Source organism: Colletes latitarsis, chromosome 11, assembly GCF_051014445.1.
Source record: "Colletes latitarsis isolate SP2378_abdomen chromosome 11, iyColLati1, whole genome shotgun sequence".
NCBI classification, from domain to species: domain Eukaryota; kingdom Metazoa; phylum Arthropoda; class Insecta; order Hymenoptera; family Colletidae; genus Colletes; species Colletes latitarsis.
Window position 1 is genome coordinate 25,023,566 of NC_135144.1, and position 23,237 is coordinate 25,046,802.

A 23,237-nucleotide genomic window follows, 5' to 3' on the forward strand; every position below is an offset into this window, starting at 1 on the left:
ACGATCCCGAGCTACGATTCCGACGATTATTCTAATCTATTATTATTGCGCTACGCGCGTTAGGTTAATATTATTGTCGTTCAGAATGTGCGTCATAATTCGCAGCACGTGGATCGCAACAAACGAGGAACCATTTTGTATATTAACCCTTAACTTGTACCGTCGGGTGTTTCTATACACCAAAAATACACTATTAACTCTAGAACTGTCGACAATTATAGTGTATTTATTTGTATCAAAGAAATTTCTTAAAAATTAAGTCCGGTAAATTTTTTACAAGTTTTATTAGAAATTACGAATGGGATCACTTTGTCAGATTTGGTAGTTTTAGTGTTAAAGCAGAAAAAGCAGCCAAGATGATTATTTTTAATCTGTGCAGGTCTCTATTTAGTTCTTAAGTGGGGAAACCACTGTGACGGATTTAAAACATCGTAACTTTTGGACAGATTGGAGGATTTTAATGTTTCGAAATGCAAACGACGCGTATTATGGCGAAGAATATTTAGAATTTCTAAGAATGTTGAATAAGTAACCCTGTAAAGTGAAAGTAACCCTATAAAAATGGTCCAATTTTCAAACGACTGTAACTCCTACAATAGGGAACGTTTTTTTCATTGGCCCTCTCTTGGCATTTCAACCATTCAACCATTGTTGACCATATATGACCATAATCCGAGCATCGTTGACCATATATGACCATAATCCGAGCATTGTTGACCATATATGACCACAATCTGACCATTGTTGACCACCAAATAACCAATGATTAATGACTCATTGAAACCATCACATGTATTAGTAAAGAGCCCCAAAAAATTCATCAAAGTAATACTACTCCAAGAATGGTACTTGACAGAAACTGTGCCAGAATCTAAAGACCATAAGATATTATATTTCCACTGGAATTAATCGATTGATTCTGGACCGTACAGCCTTCATTCCGTTAAAAAAACAAAATTTCTGTCTCAATTCCCCTTGTGTTCATTTCTGCAGCTTGTTGGTAACGTTGCAAGTGACACAGAAATGGTAATGGGGCTCTAGAGGCCCAAAAAAATGGGCCGAAAAGACACACTGGATGTAAGGTCTACTCGTATATCTCGTCTGTGTTAATATTTATGAATTGTCCTCTTCTAAAGACAAAATACATTAAATCAAAAGATTTTCGTTACAATCAGGGGTACCAAGGTCATCTAACTTTCGCCATTTCGAGACTTCGAGTAACGTTCGCGATTGCTGGGAACACCTCGAACGTCGAAGAAACCGTATGGAAGACCGGAAAACCGGAAGACTTGTACGATTGTGCGCGACGAATGGAAATGCACAAAGAGTGGAGGCAACGATTTAAAAAAGTGGGGAGTCGCGAACTGCATTCTGACTGTCGGGCCGCGTTCGCGTATTGCATCACAGGTAGAACAACTAATTGCGCTGCACTTGCACGAACGAAGCCACGGAGTGATCGAAAATTTAACTTAACACTTAAAGGCGAACTCGTACGGTGACAAATCCTCCGCTTCCGTTCGACGGTTTTCAGTTTTTCATTTACCAGTCGCTCGTTACGCGCGAATCGGTGTTCCTTTGGCCGAAGAAACCGGAAGCTGGTCACATGAGCCGCGGATCTATTTCTAGTTGGCAGGATTATGGACGCAGAAATTGTAAGTAACGTATGTTTTCTCCATGTCCGGATAGTTTTGCAAAAGATTTTCGAATTTCGAGCATTCTCGGTTTCCGTTCTTGTCAGAAAACCCGATTTAAACAAAGGTACATCGAAGTTTCTTTTTCTTCACAGAAACTTTGTTATTTTTTGTGAAAACATCGATGATGTTAGAAGATTTATTATGCGATTATAGTTAAATTAAATATTCGTTAATTTCAGGAAGATTTTAATTTACTTAAAAAAGTTCTACGACGATACAAAATTGCGTTAAATGGTATGATTTTAAAGTTTAGTTTATGAATGTTCTACCTGCCAGGAGATGCTAAAATATTTTGTGAAGTAATTAACATTTTTGAAGTGTGTCAAACGAGTTTTCTGTTGTTATAAACGTGTATTAGTGGGTAGATAAAGGTATGACAGCCTTGGAGTGTATATTGATAATGAATTTAAGGTCGAATTTACTTACAAGCAATTATTCGTGGCTTGTTGCAAATATGGCTCCGTATATTTTTCAAGGAATAAAAAACGCTGAAGAAATGGATTAATCTAATTTCCATTAGAATTTATAATGTCAGATTCCTTAATCGTTATGATCAAAATAAAGAAAAGTAATAGTATATTATACAGGGTGTTCGGCCACTCCTGGGGAAAATTTTAATGGAGGATTCTAGAGGCCAAAATAAGACGAAAATCAAGAATATAAGACGCCCTACAGAAAAGTTGTCTAATACTTTTTTGTATGTATCCGTGAGGTCTACTTCAGAAAAATGTTTCATTGAAATATATTCACTATCGTAGGAGTTATGGCTGTTTGAAAATTGGACCATTTTTATGGGGTTTTTCTCATTTTGCGGGGTCAAGGACCAACTTTTCGAATATTTTTGCACCTTGTATATATTCTCCATCAAAATACGCGCAGTTTGCTTTTTTAAACATTAAAATCGTCCAATCCGTTCAGAAGTTATGACGTTTTAAAGATTCGCATGAAAATTTGAGCAGTTATTTCAAGCCTCAGATTATATTTTCGGTAAGGAATTTTTTTCTCAAAACTGAGTAGGATTTCGGGGTTATGTATAATGACCAACAATGATTGTAATTGACCCCTCTGGCTAAAAATAATTTTTCCAAGACGATTCAAAAGTCTTTTTTTTCACCCAAAACTTTCAACACTTATTCGAATTTTTTTCTCGAAAGTGGGTAGGATTTCGGGGGTATGTGTATTCACCAAAAATTATTGTAATTGATCCCCGCAACCGAAAATAATTTTTCCAGAACGATTTGAAATTTTTGAATTTAATTGTTAATAACTTTTTAACGAAGCCTCCATCAACAAATTGGTATTCTTGATTTTCGTCTTATTTTGGCCTCTAGAATCCTCTATTAAAATTTTTCCCAGGGGTGGTCGAACACCCTATATAACAATAAAATAACTGTTATTTTCTCTAAAAAGAAACGTTTAATGATTATTATAAAATACATTTAGAAATTGATATTTTTAGAAAATTTTTTATCAAATTTTACAATTACAATTTTGAACTCAAGTAAAAAACTTTGTTGATTATTTTTCATATAGAAAACTGTTGTTTTTTTTTTAGAAAACTGTTGTTTTTGGTCTACGAATTATCAATAAAGGAATAAAACGCAGACAGAAGTTAAGCAGTTTTTAGTTTGCATATTTTTGTTAAAGAATATATGCAAGAGTATGTTAAAAAAGTGACAGCAAATGTACCTCGTGTCCGGTTCAGTAATCATTTGACAAGTACGTGAGATACTGATAAAACAAAAGATGGTGGTTCGTGTCATAAAGATAGGAATGGAACAAAACATACGTGACATTTATTCTAAAATTAGTGCGTCAAAATTGGAATAAAAGGCAAATTAATCAGATAAGGTAATTTAGAGAAAAGTAGATATAAAAATTTAAGAACATTTTGCACTCAGCTATATAAAACTAACGATTGGGGGAAATTTAATAATAACAGATTAAAAATTAAATATCAAACTGATTAATTTGTCAAACTATATATTTATTGAATTTTTTTTTACAAGTACTGGTAACCTAAGTTTCTAGTTGTAATTTTAAACCTCTTTCAACTGAAATCATTATAGATTTTTTCTTTCTGCGCTACTGTAAATAATCTCTCTACCGATAAAAATATAAAAACCAGTTGAAAAGACTAAATCAAACAAGTTCAATGGACTGTTTCTATCGTAGTTTTATCCTATTTTTGCTCTCGTGACGATTACCAGGAATTGCTATTGATCATAATCGTAATTGTTGAGCTGTTCCACAGCATAATCGATGCAAATCACTATGATTAGACTGTGGATCTTTATGCAAATTCATATTTTTATTAACAGAATTAACGAAACGGGAGCTTTGTAGAGGGTTGTTTCAACCCCTAAATATAATAATTCATAGCATACTTTAAGGATTTTTTATATTATTGCATATTAAATACATTCTGTAATTCTTTGAGAATTAAAATTTCACATAAATGCGTAATGCACTCTAATTACGATCCTCAGTTTCGTTACAGTTCTTTTTTTTATCTGAAATTCTAAAATGTTTGCCCACGATTGGAAAGTTTTCGATTCGATATGGGGAAACTTTGGCTTCTAGATTCTAGAACATTGTAGATATTGAACGCTGGTATATAACTGTAAGAGGAAACGTACGATTGCGGTGATTATGCGACTGCACTTGTCGTGATCATCGTTCCACGTGCAATCTACTATCAGAATGATATAATGCGTATTTCCATGCACATTCAGGATCAAGACTTAATTCGCTTTGACCCTCTATGGGCCGAATTTTTTACTTTTATATTTCACCAATATTGTTATTGGTTATCTCAGACGTACCATCTTGTGAAAAAAACTAAAATTATTTGATAAAATATCGATAATCACACAAATCTCAAAATGACGATTCGTGTCAATTCTATGCACATAAAAACAGATATAATTAAACGATCCTTAAGAAATCTAAAACCTTGGAATATATTGTAAATTTTCACTAAATATTATAAGCAATATCTTCTTTGTATAATTTTTATTTTGTTCTGCCTGACATCTTTTTTTTAGACCTTCTCGAATTTTTTTCTAAAAAGTGGGTAGGATTTTGGGGGTATGTGTAATGACCAAACATGGTTGTAATTGACCCCCACAACCGAGAGTAATTTTTTTTAGAACGATTTGAAATTTTTTTTTTTCATCGAAAAAAGGCACCTAATTAGATTTTCGGAAAGGAATTTTTTTCTAGAAAGTGGGTAGGATTTCGGGGGTATGTGTAATGACCAAAAATGATTGTAATTGATCCCCGCAACCGAGAATAATTTTTTTAGAATGATTTGAAATTTTTTTTTTTCGTCGAAAAAAGGCACCTTAGATAGATTTGATTTTAGGTTATTTTTCAGCGGAATAGTGTGTCATATCATTCAGAATTCTTAATACTTTTATGCAATCTAATTTTAAGGAATTCTACCATGGTCAATAAATAAAAAAAAATCCACATAAAAGGTAATTTCGTCTGCAATTTGAACGTATCGGTCTCATTTTCTTTTAGAGTCGTTACAAGACGATCCCCCCCCCCCTCTTAATGGAAGTTATTCGCTTTCGTTACTCGCTTGATTTTCGTTTCACAATGCTAGAAATACCCGTCGTAGTCGCACTTCATACCAGAAGCCACGATTTCGTTACGCAATAACGTAATCGCCATTAATTACAGCGATAAATTGTCGTGTGAATATTTGTTTCTTAGTTTAGTAACTCGTTACGCTGGTAAGTGAAATTAGCCACGTTGGATCGTTCAATTTATCAAACTATGTTTTATACCGGATGATTTTACACCTGCTGAATAGAAACGATCGACGATAGGATATTATAATGGTTACGGGACGTTTCCAGTTTCATTTGTTTACGCGCTGATCATGCATCGCGTGATATAACGCGTAACAGAATCCCGACGGTGAATTTTGCCGCGAATAACCATACGTCCGATTCGCATACGTAATCTCACGAAGTACCGTAAGTATTATAGTAACCTTCGGGCAACGTCGCGCTTGTTATCATCGGTGAAACATCATTTAAGTAGGCGAAACCATTCATCGGCACGTGAAAGCACACGAATTCCTTTGCCCTCCATTTTCAAAAGAAATTCCTCCTTTTTATTTATTACTTTTCAACGTATTAATACGTTTGTTATTTGTGCCTCCGTACACATTATTTACAAATAATTCTATAATGTTTATTAGCAGCGAGAGGAAATTGAACCAAACTTTCAACGAGCAACTCATTCATTCCAGCGAGTTATTTACTGTTAGATGCTAATATTTATGATGGAATTTTATAGAAAAAACAGTAAATCTTCGTCGACAACCCCCTCCTTCCTTTGGCAAAGCTATTGCATCGTCGTTAGAAAACTTGTTTGATTTTTTATTAAAATGGAATGCACCTTTTCATTAAAATGTCGATATTTATAATTAAAAAATTTCAAATCGTTCCGGAAAAATTATTTTCGGTTGAAGTGGTCAATTAGAAACATTTTTGGTCAATAGACATACCCCCGAAATCCTACCCATTTTCGAGAAAAAAAATAGGCTAGGTGCCTAAATTTTTCGACGAAAAAAAAACTTTTTAATTAATTCTGAAAAAATTATTTCTAGATTCTGGAGTCAATTACAATAATTTTTGGTCAATAAACATACCCTCGAATTCCTAACCATTTTCGAGAAAAAAAATAGGCTAGGTGCCTAAATTTTTCGACGGGAAAAAAAAATTTCAAATCGTTCTGGAAAAATTATTTTCGATTGCAGGGGTCAATTACAATCATTTTTGGTCAATAGACATACCCTCGAAATCCTACCCACTTTCGAGAAAAAAAATAGGCTAGGTGCCTAAATTTTTCGACGGGAAAAAAAAATTTCAAATCGTTCTAAAAAAATTATTTTTGGTTACGGGGGTCAATTACAATCATTTTTGGTCAATAGACATACCCCTGAAATCCTACCCACTTTCGAGAAAAAAATTCGTGTATGTACCCAAATTTTTCGGCAAAATTGAAAAGTTTCAAATCATTCTGAAAAAATTATTTTTGGTTGCTGGGGTTAATTGCAATCATTTTTTATGAATACACATACCCCCGAAATCGTACGTATTTTCGAGAAAAAAAATACTTTACCGAAAATGTACCCTGTGGCCAGAAATGTTTCCTCGAAATTTCACGCGTACGTTTAAATTTATTATAATTCCACATATTTCAATTTTGTTATAATGTTACAATTCTTCCTTTAAAAAGCTCGCGTTATGAAAGAATTTAATTCTGTTTGTATTCTATTAAATTACAAATTTTATCCTCAATTGCAGAATATCGATACAGAATATAATATCTGTACATTTGTCACCTGCTAATTTCTTGAAGAGATTGTTATACGACTTCGAAAAATTTCCACGAGTTGCTAGCCTTTTAAAGAATTGAATGCTTGTTGAAGTGCAAATTGAGTGGCGAACGATCGAAAACGATCGGCTTCGCAACACTATACGTGCCTTCGAATGGAATTCCACGCCTAACGTCGCGAACATCTAAGGAATTATAGCTAGACGAGCTATGTCGACTTCGTGAACAATTATGCGAATGGCAAAGTTAATAGCCGGTCAGCAACGTGCACGGGAAGGACCTTGAATAGTCGTTTCTTTAGAATATTTACGAGTATTTGTATCGAGCCTGAAACTCGAGGAATCAATTTCAACGATGAATGGTCACGTTCGACCTGCCCGATAACGCGAATTCGTCACGATTATGGCAACGACAATAGTACCTAGAGCTGTCAAAGGTGGTGCATAATACTAGGTCACCCCATAACTTCGTGTCATTCGATATTCTGGTACTGACGATAAAATTTGTAATTCCATAGGAAAGAAACAAAATTTCTCAGTTCAGGGGATTTCTATGAAAGAAATAGACATTGTGTCAAAACTCAAATACACAACAATTATTAAACGATTTGGAAATGTCAACGTTTTAATGAACACTTGCACTAGATTTTAATACAATCTTAGAGTTTTCTAGCGACGATACAATTGCTTTGACAAAGGAAAGGGAGGTTGATGTCGAACGATAAGAGGTTTACTATTTTTCATAAAATTCCATTATACAGAGTGTTCGGTTCTAGGCAAAATTTTAATGGGAGATTCTAGGGACCAAAATAAGACGAAAATCAAGAATACCAATTTGTCGATTGAAGCTTCGTTAAAAAGTTATTAACAGTTGCGCCTGTAGATAGGCAACCTGCGTACGCAGCTATTCCCAAGTTGCCATTCTACAGGCGCAACTGTTAATAACTTTTTAACAAAGCTTCAATCGACAAATTGGTATTCTTGATTTTCGTCTTATTTTGGCCCCTAGAATCCCCCATTAAAATTTTTCTCAGGTCTGGCGAACACACTGTATGTTTAAAATATTGCTTTAATATATTTAAGTACACTTAAATCTTCTATGTTTAAATTAGGTTCGAGCCAACTGTCGCAACATGTTACTTTTCCTCGATCGTCCGATTTATCGAGACTTTTCCTAATTTTTCTATTCGCTCATTTCATATTTGCGTGATAAAGTTTTTATGAATTTTTGCAGCTCAAATTATGCCACAGTTCAGTGGCAGTCCGGTGGAATTTATGACCTGCGATGATATCGAGTACAAAAGGGACAATGGTTGGTTTTTATCCTATACGAAGATAGCGGCGATTATCATAGTTTTTATTATTGGTGTAGTCGCCGCTGGATTCCTCGGATGGTACATCAACTCCTTGCCAAAGAAAAAAGTGAGTGACATAGTTATTATGGAATACACATTTCCTTCGAAATAAAATAACAAATTCGAGACAATCAGCCATTTAATACAAATTATCATTTTTATTTTATAAACGACATAAGGAAAGTAACTTTATTTCGTGTGGTATTCGAATAATTTTTCAAATAAAAAGATAAAATAAAATTTCTTTCGTTAGGGTTGAAATTATTAGAAATTTTTATTAGAAATAAATGAAAAATTAGATTTGCAGTAGATATATTTAAAATCGTAAAATGCAACGAGAGTGTCTGAAAAGAGTATTAAAATATACATTATAAATGTTCACTGTTTAAATCTCCAGTAAATTGGAAATATTTTCACACATGATATTTCATTTTTTATTCAATTATAAATTTTATCCTCGTCGATTTGAAGATGTTGAATTGTTGAATTGTTTCCAGTCTTACGACGCCATCGATCTGCTCAACGATGAAATCGAGGATCCCGACAGCATCGGCGAGGCTTCGATTTCTCCTTTCATTTATCCCTTGAAATACTGGCTCGGTGTAATGCCGATAATTAATACCAATGGTCCGTCGAGGCTAAAGGGTCGCGTAGTTATCGAATTCCAAGTAAACGACACGACGAGTTTAAGTAAACTGTCTTTAAATGCGATAAACATCACGTTGTCGCGTTACAAACTATCGATGTTGGATCCAGGGGAGGAGAAAAATAAAACACGACTAAGGAGGAGACGACCAAGAGCCGACGATGAAATTAATTATTATCTGAGTTACAACGACGACGCAACGTTTGGTAATTTGTTTGGTTTGCTACTTTAAAAAATAGCACACGACGTGTTTTTAAATTTATTTTACCTTTCACTCGATTTATTCGAACACTTTGTGTAACATAGGTTAGTATTTTGACCCTTAAAATTCATTGTTTAACCCTTAACAAGTTCTTCTTTTTCTTCTTTATTTATTCTCTTTTTCAATTCGACAATGATTTAAAATATATTTTACAAGATTGTTCATCAAGCACTGCAATATACATTATTTGCTTTGCAACATTTTTAATTCTCTATTATATCAATTCTTCTCCTTTTTTATTCATTTTTTTCATTCAATTTTTACCTTTTCTTTTTCAATTCGATAATGATTTAATGTTTCAAATATATTTTACAAGATTGTTCATCAAGCACTGCAATATACATTATTTGCTTTGCAACATTTTTAATTCTCTAATGTATCAATTCTTCTTCTTTTTTATTCATTTTTTCCATTCAATTTTTGCCTTTTCTATTTGAATTCTATAACGATTTAAAGTTTCAAGTATACTTTACAAGTTTGCTCACTAACCATTGTAATATACATTATTTGTTTTTAAATATTTTTAGTTCTCCATTATTTAAAAATAATAAAAAAAATTAGAAATCCAGACGTAGAAAAGAAAATTGGTTCTGTTTAAAATAAAACGATCCTACTTCATTTTAATTTCTTTTTTATATTCTCGAGTAATTGTGAGTGGGAGAGGATTTATAAATGAAAATGTTTTATTATAATTTGTGGCCCAAATATTCTTTCATTCTTCTGTTATAAAACAAAATTGAGGTCAGCAGTAAGTCTTCGATTTAAACGAAATTTAATTTATTTACAGCGCGGTATTCCGTAGAACGGGACGTTATAGTAACGCTGACAGAAAATGACACAGAAGACATATCTTTCATCGAGTTCTCGGAAGTATCATCGATAAATGGCGGCTCGTTTTATAAAAATGGTAATACGTTCATAAAATTTCAAATTAGTTCGGAATGTTAAAAAGCAAATAATAACATCGTTTTGCGCCTTCTTAGACACCAATTCATCGGAAATAGAGATTACGCAACACACGACGGACGAGAATAACGAAATTCACACAATTCACTTGGGTACCCGGATTCAAGGAGGAATTTATTCGCTGGAAATCGATTATCAAGCACAAATTGACGACAATGGATTCTTCATTGCAAATTATACTTCGTCTGGCGATGAAAAGTAAGCACTATGTCTCTATCTAATTTTTTATTAGTCATCGGTTATAATTCTGTGTTAATCACGTTACTAAAATGGCAGTTGCGTGATAAATTTTAGGAATTTTGAATAATTTTTTATTCCTGTAAACGAATAATATTTTCCTCAAAAATATAGCAACAATCAATATGAAAAATGTAAATCTAGAACCAACTATTAATTATTATTAGCAGATGTTATTAAAACTCTTATACCAGTATTTATTTGGAGTGTTTGGACATCCAGAAGTTTATATTTTAATCTTATTAGGATTTGGATTTATTTTACGTATCGTTCGTAATGAAGAGAAATAATGAAAAAATTTTTAGTAATTGCAGGTACAAATGTTTAAATAATTCTTGATCTGTTCGCGTCAGATGGCTGATGGGGACGAAATTGAAACGTTTCGATGCTCGATACCTTTTCCCAGTTTTTGACGAGGCGGATCACAAGTCAATTTTCTCCATATCCGTGGCACGTTCCAAGGAAACGAGAGTTCTTTCGAACATGCCTCTGAAGGCCTTGAAAGATGTGTAAGTGATTCATACCTACTAATTTTATATGAAATGCTTCCGCAAAAGTATTGAATTTCTCCTTTCTTCTCTAATCGTAAATTATAAATTAGGATGCCTGTAATACGAGTTCGGTTACATTAACGTATCAAAACCGATATTTTGTGAATATTTCATTTAAATAATTTGAAATTATTAATGTCGACATATCTATGTTAAAAGCTATCATTTTGACGCACTTTTTGAATTTGATGAACTTATTTATTATACTTTCGTAGAATAACATTTGAAATATGTATTTACACCATATTCTCACGAATCGAATCCAAATTTTATTAATCCCAGTACATTCAGCGATTTCGACAAACCGTTAAATTGTTTCTTTTGTTACCACCATTTTGTTAGAACCTGTACATTTATAATAATTTCATTTAATCAATCAAATATGTTAAATAGATCAACTGTATATTCCAAATAATATGTTTCTCGTACAATGGAACCCGTTTTCTTAATTTTATTTTCAAGCCAATACGAAGAATTTCTAATAAATTAATAACCAAAAACGAACAAAAATTACGACTTTTCAATGATTCTATCTCATTTATGGGACACATAAAACAAATTTTAAAACGTTATAAAAATGACTTGCTACTATAGTTTCTAAAAATTTGATTTTTATTCTCGTATTAATTTTCAATCGAATAACTTTTTTTTTTACAAGTGCCTCGATTTTAAAAACACTGTCAATCGGAAGAAGACTACATCGACGATTTTTAAAGGAAGCCTGTATTCGATCAGTTACCCTTTGCAGAAATTCATAAAGGAAATTGTAATAATTGCTCGATTATTTCTGTTCGCAGACCGAATACAACGATGGTGGTCGACACGTTCGAGGAATCCCCTCCGCTTTCGCCGCAGAGTTTAGCTTTTCTGATGGGGCACATCGAGGATGCGGGGGCGACATTTGTGGGCGATTCCAAAGTACCGGCGACGTTCTGGAGCGATTCGAGGGAACGTTCACAGGGGATTTACCTATTCGACAAACTCGAGCCAGCTGTCGTTAATCTGATCGACGCGTTCCCGATACCCTATTCTCTGCCTAAGTTGGACCTTGTATGCTTACCCCCAGGGATCGACGAGAGCATAGCAAGACCAGGATTAATAGCAATGAAGTAAGGGGTATCGTTCGTTTTTAACTTGCAAAATTAACGACTGTTGCGGCTGCCATGTTTGTTAGGCACTTGTTCGATTCACGTGGCACTTGCAAGGGGAGATCCCCAATCGTTAGACTTCGATTTTAACGGGTATTTGCAAGGTGATAGTGTACAAGGTGTTCGACCACCCCTCTAGAGACCAAAATAAGACGAAAATCAAGAATATCAATTTGCGAATGGAGGCTTTGTTAAAAAGTTATTAACGTTTATAGTTCCGCTCGTTCTGAATTTTTTTCTCAAAAATGCGCAGGATTTCGAGGGTATGTCTATCCATAAAAAGTGATTGTAATTGACCCCCGTAACTGAAAATAATTTTTCCAGAACGATTTGAAATTTTTTTTTTTACGAAAATTTCACACCTTCTCGAATTTTTTTCTAGAAAATGGCTAGGATTTCGGGGGTATGTCTATTCACTAAAAATGATTGTAATTGACCCCTGCAACCTACCATAATTTTTCCAAAACGATTTGAAATTTTTTTTTCCCGTCGAAAAATTTCACATCTTCTCCAATTTTTTTCTAGAAAGTGGGTAAGATTTCGAGGATATGTGTAATGACCAAAAATGATTGTAATTGACCCCTGCAACTTACCATAATTTTTCCAAAACGATTTGAAATTTTTTTTTCCCGTCGAAAAATTTCACATCTTCTCTAATTTTTTTCTAGAAAGTGGGTAAGATTTCGAGGATATGTGTAATGACCAAAAATGATTGTAATTGACCCCTGCAACCTACCATAATTTTTCCAAAACGATTTGAAATTTTTTTTTCCCGTCGAAAAATTTCACATCTTCTCGAATTTTTTTCTAGAAAGTGGTTAAGATTTCGAGGATATGTGTAATGACCAAAAATGATTGTAATTGACCCCCGCAACCTACCATAATTTTTCCAAAACGATTTGAAATTTTTTTTCCGTCGAAAAATTTCACACCTTCTCGAATTTTTTTCTAGAAAATGGCTAGGATTTCGGGGGTATGTCTATTCACCAAAAATGATTGTAATTGACCCCCGTAACTGCAAATAATTTTTCCAGAACGATTTGAAATTTTTTTTTCCCGTCGAAAAATTTCACATCTTCTCGAATTTTTTTCTAGAAAGTGGTTAAGATTTCGAGGATATGTGTAATGACCAAAAATGATTGTAATTGACCCCCGCAACCTACCATAATTTTTCCAAAACGATTTGAAATTTTTTTTTCCGTCGAAAAATTTCACACCTTCTCGAATTTTTTTCTAGAAAATGGCTAGGATTTCGGGGGTATGTCTATTCACCAAAAATGATTGTAATTGACCCCTGCAATCTACCATAATTTTTCCAAAACGATTTGAAATTTTTTTTTCCGTCGAAAAATTTCACACCTTCTCGAATTTTTTTCTAGAAAATGGCTAGGATGTCGGGGGTATGTCTATTCACCAAAAATGATTGTAATTGACCCCTGTAGCCAAAAATAATTTTTTCAGAATGATTTGAAATTTTTGAATTTAATTTTTTAATAACTTTTTAACGAAGCCTCAGTCAAGAAATTGATATTCTTGATTTTCGTCTTATTTTGGCCTCTAGAATCTCCCATTGAAATTTTTCCCAGGGGTGGCCGAACACCCTGTATTTCCTTGAAAATGTTTCCGAACAAATCTAATTACAATAATTAAATTTTCAAGGCAGTCGTCGTTCTACGCCACCGAAACATCCCCGCTGATCACGAAACACAATGCTCTGAAGATTCTAGTCATTTTATTCGGACAGCAATTGATCGATGAATTTATGATTGCGAATCGGACGGACGCGTGGGTCTACAAGGGCTCGTTGCTTTATTTCCAACACGAGATCGTTCCAAAGGCAAGCGACTAAATTGATATAAATTTAAAATTAATATAAACAGTACAGTTAACTCTTAAGTGGATTCTCAATCTCAACAGAATTATTTTACTTAATGTTCATTGTTACCAAATTGGTAAATGGAAATCAACTTTCCTTCAAAAGCATTTAAAAAACAATGAATTAACGAAGGATTACAGAAATTTTTAAATAATTACATTGACATGTATTATACAGTATTAAACTTCTCGATGGTCGCAGCGGCCCCAATAATTCACTTAAGAGTTAATATCTCCTAAGGTTCCTGAGTGTAAATAGTGTTCGTATGAAAACAATTTTTCAAAATTAAGCACTCGAGAGCCATGGAAATAAATAAATAACAAATACCGCAATTATAAATAGTTTTGCAGAACTTCTTTAACGTAAGAATTTCAAGAAATTTTCTACTATACCCACCCCAGTGTGACATTGTAAAATAGTTACTTGTAGACCATACTACGACAAACGAGGTATACAAGTGGATCTTACACTTTATGGACTTTCGTGGCCTAATCTAGCTACCATACCTGAAAATTCGGATGTGATTCTAGCGTCTCCTTCTCAGCCCCCCTACTTACACACATAGACATTTTGTATATGAGTTCTGGCGCTTCGTATAGCTTTGGGGTTCGAGGAAGAATTTTTTGTATTTAGAAAAGAAATCAGTATACCACTCTTCGGAATATTTCACATTACAACTCGACGCAACGCGCTGCAGAGTTTCAGATACGATTCAGGAGTAATTTTTATTAAATACCTCTGGGGAAAATTTCAATGGGAGATTCTAGAGACCAAAATAAGACGAAAATCAAGAGTACCGATTTGTCGATTGAGGCTTTATTATAAAGTTATTAACAGTTGCGCCTGTAGAACGCGCACGCAGCGTATGTAGGTTGCCTATCTACAGGCGCAATTTGATTCTAATGGTCCCCTACAATACAGAAAATAGAGCTCATAGATATCTACAAAACAGTATTAGACAACATTCCCCCATAGCGTCAAATAAATTTATAAAAAATGAGAAACCTGTTGATAATATTGGGAGTGAGACAAAAATGGTAACCGGGCTTTGGAGTCCCATAACAGTTGTTTGAAAGAATACATATGATCTAAGGACTATCTACAGGCGCAATTTGATTCTAATGGTCCCCTACAATACAGAAAATAGAGCTCTTAGATATCTACAAAACAGTATTAGACAACATTCCCCCATAGCGTCAAATAAATTTATAAAATATGAGAAACCTGTTGATAATATTGGGAGTGAAACAAAAATGGTAACCGGGCTTTGGAGCCCCATAACAGTTGTTTGAAAGAATACATATGATCTAAGGACTATCTACAGGCGCAATTTGATTCTAATGGTCCCCTACAATACAGAAAATAGAGCTCATAGATATCTACAAAACAGTATTAGACAACATTCCCCCATAGCGTCAAATAAATTTATCAAAAATGAGAAACCTGTTGATAATATTGGGAGTGAGACAAAAATGGTAACCGGGCTTTGGAGCCTCATAACAGTTGTTCAAAAGAATACATATGATCTAAGGACTATCTACAGGCGCAATTTGATTCTAATGGTCCCCTACAATACAGAAAATAGAGCTCATAGATATCTACAAAACCGTATTAGACAACATTCCCCCATAGCGTCAAATAAATCTATCAAAAATGAGAAACCTGTTGATAATATTGGGAGTGAGACGAAAATGGTAACCGGGCTTTGGAGCCCCATAACAATTGTTCGAAAGAATACATATGATCTAAGGACTATCTACAGGCGCAATTTGATTCTAATGGTCCCCTACAATAGAGAATGTAGAGCTCTTAAATATCTACAAAACAGTATTAGACAGCATTCCCCCATAGCGTCAAATAAATTTATAAAAAATGAGAAACCTGTTGATAATATTGGGAGTGAGACAAAAATGGTAACGGGGCTTTGGGGCCCCATAACAGTTGTTCGAAAGAATACATATGATGTAAGGATTATCTACAGGCGCAATTTGATTCTAATGGTCCCCTACAATACAGAAAATAGAGCTCTTAGATATCTACAAAACCGTATTAGACAACATTCCCCCATAGCGTCAAATAAATTTATCAAAAATGAGAAACCTGTTGATAATATTGGGAGTGAGACAAAAATGGTAACCGGGCTTTGGAGCCCCATAACAGTTGTTTGAAAGAATACATATGATGTAAGGACTATCTACAGGCGCAATTTGATTCTAATGGTCCCCTACAATAGAGAATGTAGAGCTCTTAGATATCTACAAAACAGTATTAGACGACATTCCCCCATAGCGTCAAATAAATCTATCAAAAATGAGAAACCTGTTGATAATATTGGGAGTGAGACAAAAATGGTAACCGGGCTTTGGAGCCCCATAACAGTTGTTTGAAAGAATACATATGGTGTAAGGACTACTCGTATACCTCGTCAGTGATACTATTAATTTACACATTGAAATTAAATCGCTATTTACATTTCAAGTAAATAATGGATATATAATTTGAGAGTTATGTTGGGTTGCAATGGGTTGATATGTAGGCCGAGCAGCGTTGTAAACCGTTTTGATAAAATTCTATTTTCAGATAGATTTGTCATTGAACTTGAGCAATTCTTTCGTCACTGACGTCCAATTACAAGTCATGGAGAGTGACGGTTACAGCATCTCGAGGCCATTACACGAAAACAGCAATTATCGGCTGTTGCACTCGTTCAACGATGAGTATGCGAAAGGTGAACCGTTAATCTGATTTGCTTATAATGTTCAAGGTACCATATGTGTGAAACGTTCTTGCATTTTGATTACTTCTTGTAGGTGCATGTCTGATACGCATGTTGCATGGCGCGATAAGCGATACCGCCTTTAGGAACGGCTACGAGAAATTGATAACGAGGTGGTGGGTATATACATATCATTCGCGAGCAATTCTAAGCGTTTTATTGATTTTAATTGACGCCACTTGAACACGGTTTTGATAATCCACAAATGGGAATTTTTTCAATTTTCGATTAAAATTTTTAACAGCAAGTCGCCTTTTTCAACGAAATATAGTTAAAGCGGTAATCGAGCTGTTTAAAAGCTAATTGTAATTAATCACTCGCTATAGTGTTGCAATAGTGTTTTCGTATTTCCAGTCTCCCTTTCTGTGTACCTTTTTCTCCTCTGTGCATAATTTATTATTTTCGTTTTGCAATAAGTCACAGTATAGTGAACACCCATTGATTTAGCGAAATGGTTGTATCATGCATATACAGGGTGTTTCTGAATATTTTGTAACAGGTGATTACTTACGAACAAATATAGAATAAATTTTTCTCGACAGAGTTCGAAGATTCACTTTAATCACAAAATATGTTTTTAAACATTGTTTAAAAACAGGCTAGGTGTTATAATTCGCTCGATAAATAGTATTTTCAAATTCGATTTGCCCGAAAACTAAACCCTGAACGAAGAAAAGTTATTTTATATCGTTTTCGTATTTTTCGAAATACCACTTGATGATTTCCACTTATACATAACATTCACGGACACCTTGTATATCAATTTAATCTATACCGATACAATTAAATGTTTCTTTGTGAAATTCTCGTCTTTGATTGCTAATACAGTAAACCCCCCGTATAACGCGAATAATACAAACATAATTAATAAATGTTTTATCAAATAAGATACTTAAAAAAAAGTATACATGCTATTAATTTAAGAAAAACACATATTACTAATGTATGTAAGTGAAACTATTTTATTTCGTATAAATTCGGCAAATGAAATAATTTAATGAAACCAGTTGCAATATTATTAGCGTGCTATAGGAATTCGCGTTATACGGGGGTCTAGTGGGAAGTATAATCTGTATTATAACGAAAGAAATCTTATTATTCACACAGGAAATACAATACTACTTATGTTGCTGATTTTATGAACGCAATGGCGGAAGAGGCTATCGATGATTCCTCAGCCATTGGAGTTACTTTGGAAGAAGCTATGAATTCTTGGATCTCCCAAGGCGGATATCCAGTTGTCACCGTCATCAGAAATTACGAAACAGGAACCGCCACTATTTACCAGGTATTAATTACCCCACTGAAAGTGTATTATAGAAAGAAAATAACAGTTATTCCAAGAATTTTGATGGAAAAAATTCGTTAACAAGATTATCGTTTAAGTTAAGGAGAGAAATCATAAAATACGAAGGAATTAAAGAAAGAAAGCATTTGATTTTCATTCTGTTAAATTATAAATAACGATTCCAATATGCGACAAATTTTTTTTTTCTTACCAATAAATATTATTGACGACGAGACCTGAAATATCAACGATGGAAAATTTATTCCAGTCGCTAATAACAGTCATTAACAATAACACTAATTAATTTCTAACCAAATTCATTTATTAAATGCACTTTAATCGAACAAATAATTATTCTACGTTTTCTTTTTTATTTCGTTTGCAACAATTAGGGTCCCTGGTTAAGTCGAACAGAACTGATTTCTTCTAAACTATTAAGTTTCACGATTCTTTGGAATTAGTTGCTTTTAAGAGTTTATTATATTCATTATTTTAGGAACAATTTGCATTGGATAAACCGCTGGAAAATATCTCCAGGTTTTGGCATATTCCACTGAGCTATATTAACGAGAACGGTAATTGGTCGTATCCTGGAAAAACATGGTTCCAACCCGAGCCAAAATTCACTATGGACAACGTTGGCTCGAATGATTCTTGGGTTCTGTTTAATATAAACAAAACTGGTACAAATTTTCTGTATTATTTTCGTCACTCTTTAGCGTACAGGTTTGGGAAAACGTACAGGGTGTTCAGCTACACCTGGGAAAAATTTTAATGGGAGATTCTAGAGGCCAAAATAAGACGAAAATCAAGAATAGCAATTTGTTGATTGAAGCTTCGTTAAAAAGTTATTAACAGTTATTAACAGTTGCAAATTTTCTTAATAATTATATGCTCAGCACTACAAATTGGACAAATAGAATCAAAGAAATAGAAATAAAAAATGTATATTTTGTCTCATTGTAATTCTATATATTATTACAGATACCTGTCTATTTCTCGTAAAAGTATTGCAATTAATTTTCCAAATTAACTTTTTATTCTTTAATTTCACGTAATAGCTAAATCAATCAATTTCGTTTGTCGTTTTATAGAATAATGTTATTTATGTTACGTAAGAATTACTACGATTTGAAGTTCAACAAAACAATGTACATAAAATCGAGTGCATTTGTATTTCACTTTTCTCGTTTTAATATTTTTTATTCTAATATAGAGTCGAGGCAAACCATATTATTCTGTCAAACTAATATCAAATTTAATTGACAAACAAAAGAAAAGGATGTTAATCAAAATAATTAATCGGAACAATTAAAAAACAATTTTGCCACTGACTGTACCATTCGTTGTATTTATTGTCTTACATTTCGTTTTCCATTGTCTCTGTGACGTAATTTATTTCTAATTAGTGTTTGCGATTGTCTAACCACAGTTTCTTCTCAATACTTTTCAAGGATACTATCGTGTACACTACGACGAAAGAAACTGGATGCTTCTGAGCAGAGCATTGCAAGAAAATCACGAACAGTTTCCGGCAGAAACGAGAGCCTCCTTAATAGACGATATTTTCAATCTAGCCGCGATGGGTTTGATGAAATACGAGTTCGTTTTCGACTTTATTAAATATTTACAAATAAAGGAGAGGCACTATTTGCCTTGGACAGCGTTCATGCAACACGCGTTCAAACTGAACAGACTTTTGTACGATACTTCCATTTTTACCGATTTCCAGGTAAGTCATACAGGCTGTTCACGTTATTACTAGCGATTTTTTCGAAAACTATCGATTAGAAAAAAATGAGGGAGGAAAAATTTGTGTTGTTCTTTATGATCAATAGGAGAATTTTTCAATAGTTAAATTTTTTAAGTGGAATACCATATACTTTTTGAAGTCGATATTTTCATTGATTTTTGGGGAACCGGTTCGAAAGGGTTTAGTATTTATAAAAAAAATCTGTGAGGACGTTTTTCTTCTCAAAAAGAAAAGAAAAACACAACGAAGTCAAACTGATTTTTGAGAAATCAAACCAGAAACGTTTTGTTTAGACCACATGGTATACTCCATGATATTGTTATGTTTAATTTCAGGAGTTTATGGTGAAATTTGTTTCGCCCCTGTACAACGAAGTGGGATTGAAAGTCGAGGAAGGTTCGCATTTAACAATGATCGCTGTGAAAATGGCATGTATGTTCGAACACACGGATTGCTTGGACTGGGTTAAAGATGGTTTCGAAAATGCAAAGACTGATAAGGAAATCCGGGAATTGTAAGCTCGACAAAAATTTCATTCGTTAATTAGATATTTTCTTTTCAATTCAATGCTCTTAATTAAGATTCTAGAGACTAAAATAAGACGAAAATCAAGAATACCAATTTGTCGATTGAAGCTTTGTTAAAAAGTTATTAACAATTGCGCCTGTAGATAGGCAACCTGCGTACGCAGCTGTTTCCAAGTTGTCGTTCTACAGGCGCAACTGTTAATAACTTTTTAACGAAGCCTCAATCGACAAATTAGTATTCTTGATTTTCGTCTTATTTTACCCCCTAGAATATCCCATTAAAATTTTTCCCAGGGGTGGCTGAACACCCTGTATATCACAGCTATATTTAAATGAAAATCAATCTTTTATCAATGATTTTTTCCTGTCGAAATTATCGACGTGACTATTGTTCTTGATCCTTGGTTTTAAAAACTATTTATGTGTTTTTTCAGCATCCCTTCGTACATTCGTGAAACGTTTTATTGCACTCTTGCGCGTTATGGCACGCGAAAGGAATGGAATTACTATACGGAACAAGTAACTCTGACTGAAGACGAGGAGGAGAGGAAACAATTGTTATCGTCGTTCGCCTGTTTCCAAGCTCCGTGGATTTTACAATCGTAAGGGAAATATTTTACTTTGATCTGGAAAAATTTTAAATGGTACGATAAGTTTACTTTCGAGATTTTACAAAATTTATTAATTCACTAATTTTCGTTTACGTTCCATTTCTAAATTTATTCCATTTCGACACTTTTCGAGCAAGGAAATAATTACAAAATAAAAAAATATTTTCACAAAGTCAAAAAGTTAATCGAGGGAAAATAAACTTGCAAAATAATTTTAACTTAGGATTAAACATTTTTCTTTCGACACCTTTGCATTTCGATTGCAAATTACTGTGGAAATAATTATTAAAAAGAATTAATTCGCTAATTTTCGTTTACGTTCCATTTCTAAATTTATTCCATTTTGACACTTTTCGAGTAAGGAAATAATTAAAAAAAAAAAATATTTTCTTAAAGTCAAAGAGTTAATCGAGGGAAAATAAACTTGCAAAATAATTTTAACTTACGATTAAACAATTTTCTTTCGACTGCAAATGACAGTGGAAATAATTATTAAAAAGAATATTTTTATAAAGTGATGAAACTTATGATAAACCAATAATTTCATTTTTAATATCTTCGACACTTTTGGTAGAATTGCTGTTACTAAAAATAAAAATTTCTTTTACCTAATAACAGTATACTCAACGAAATCCTCCACGAAGACACGTTCCAGGAGGACGAGGTGTCAGTAATTTTAAAATCGTTTCCTCGAAATCCAGCCGCGGCCCAAGCTGCATCTCGGTTCGTTCGAGCAAACTGGCAAGAAATTGCACAGAGGTATCGTTTTCATAGTAAATTAAAAGAACGCACAATAAGAAACGAAAAGAGATCATAAAGATAAAAATTTTTCACGATTTAGATTCGTCGGCTCTTACGCGGTTCTGAAGTCTTTTGTATTATCCATGAGTAATGGTTTAACCACCGAACAAGATTTAGAAGACGTAAGTACTTATTATAATCAACTTTATACGCAAGTAAGTACTATACAGAGTGTTCGGTCCTGGGAAAAATTTTAATGGGAGATTCTAGGGACCAAAATAAGACGAAAATCAAGAATACCAATTTGTCGATTGAAGCTTTGTTAAAAAGTTATTAACAGTTGCGCCTGTAGAACGGCAACCTGCGTACGCAGCTGTTCCCAAGCTGTCGTTCTACAGACGCAACTGTTAATAACTTTTTAATAAAGCCTCAATCGACAAATTGCTATTCTTGATTTTCGTCTTATTTTGGTCCCTAGAATCTCCCATTAAAATTTTTCCCAAGTTTGGCGAACACCCTCTATATTCTGTACACTTAAAGTTAGATTGGATAAAAATAACTGTGGTGATAAGAGCAAAAGAGTTTTTAATTTTTTCCGTGCAAAAAATGGGTTAATTATCTAGCACTGGTTTTGTATTGCAGCTTCAATTGTTCAGAGAAAATAACTATGATAGCATGAAGGGCGCAAGGTACGCGGCAGCACTCGTCGAAGCTAATGGGAATTTCGTGACGTCGTGGTTGAAAAATTCACTGCTCGAAATTGAGAAATCGTTGAAAGAAGAAACGGTCGATAAGAGATTGGCCTCATGAACGCTGCCGATATGAAAACTAAAGGTAATTAGAGTTGCGTTCTAAGAAGTTCGATACAAAGTTTTCGTAAGCTTTGTTGCAACTTTTCGAGGGCATCGTGTTAATATATTGAACCATGAGAACTGTTAACATTTCGTCGCTCATTTGTTGAAAGGTTCTACAAATAAATGCATATAAATATTTCGTACTTACGATTAAATGAAGAATGTTATATGATTCATTTATAATTTATTAATATGATACAGTCTTGCGAGCTGATTGTAATTGTTATAGTCGTGTCGATATTTAGAAATATTCGTGCCCTTCGTTAATTATTAATTAAACACAGTCTCAGTTTCAATACTCGAAAATTTGTGTAAAATAAATGGCCATCGAAATACCTTCTGTGTTTTATTATTTCACATCTCGTTCCACTATATTATTATTACTATCTATTTTAACCCATGTCTACTAAGCTTAGAATTACTTCCACAGGTTACATATTTCCATTACATGTTCTTTAATTTCATTTATTTAGCTACTAAAGGACGTAATGGCAATACAATTGCCGCTATAGACCGTGAAAACGACAGAACTTTTCGAGACATGATATAATAATATGTCAACTGCAACTACCGATAATTGCGACTAAGTCGAGAC

The 23,237-nt window shown here is 33.6% G+C and overlaps 1 protein-coding gene across 1 annotated transcript; it reads left to right on the forward strand.

The window, feature by feature from the left end:
* The first annotated feature begins 1,377 nt into the window (after positions 1-1,377).
* LOC143347665 (aminopeptidase N) lies at positions 1,378-22,981 on the forward strand. Its single transcript, XM_076777060.1, has 18 exons — positions 1,378-1,652; positions 8,286-8,473; positions 8,904-9,258; positions 10,102-10,221; positions 10,298-10,478; positions 10,871-11,026; positions 11,866-12,177; positions 13,876-14,053; positions 16,673-16,820; positions 16,903-16,984; positions 17,976-18,156; positions 18,653-18,839; positions 19,611-19,888; positions 20,245-20,423; positions 20,871-21,038; positions 21,666-21,806; positions 21,889-21,970; positions 22,431-22,981. The coding sequence occupies exons 1-18, from the start codon at positions 1,604-1,606 to the stop codon at positions 22,596-22,598; spliced, it is 3,153 nt and encodes a 1,050-aa protein (XP_076633175.1). The 5' UTR covers positions 1,378-1,603; the 3' UTR covers positions 22,599-22,981.
* The last annotated feature ends 256 nt before the right edge of the window (positions 22,982-23,237 follow it).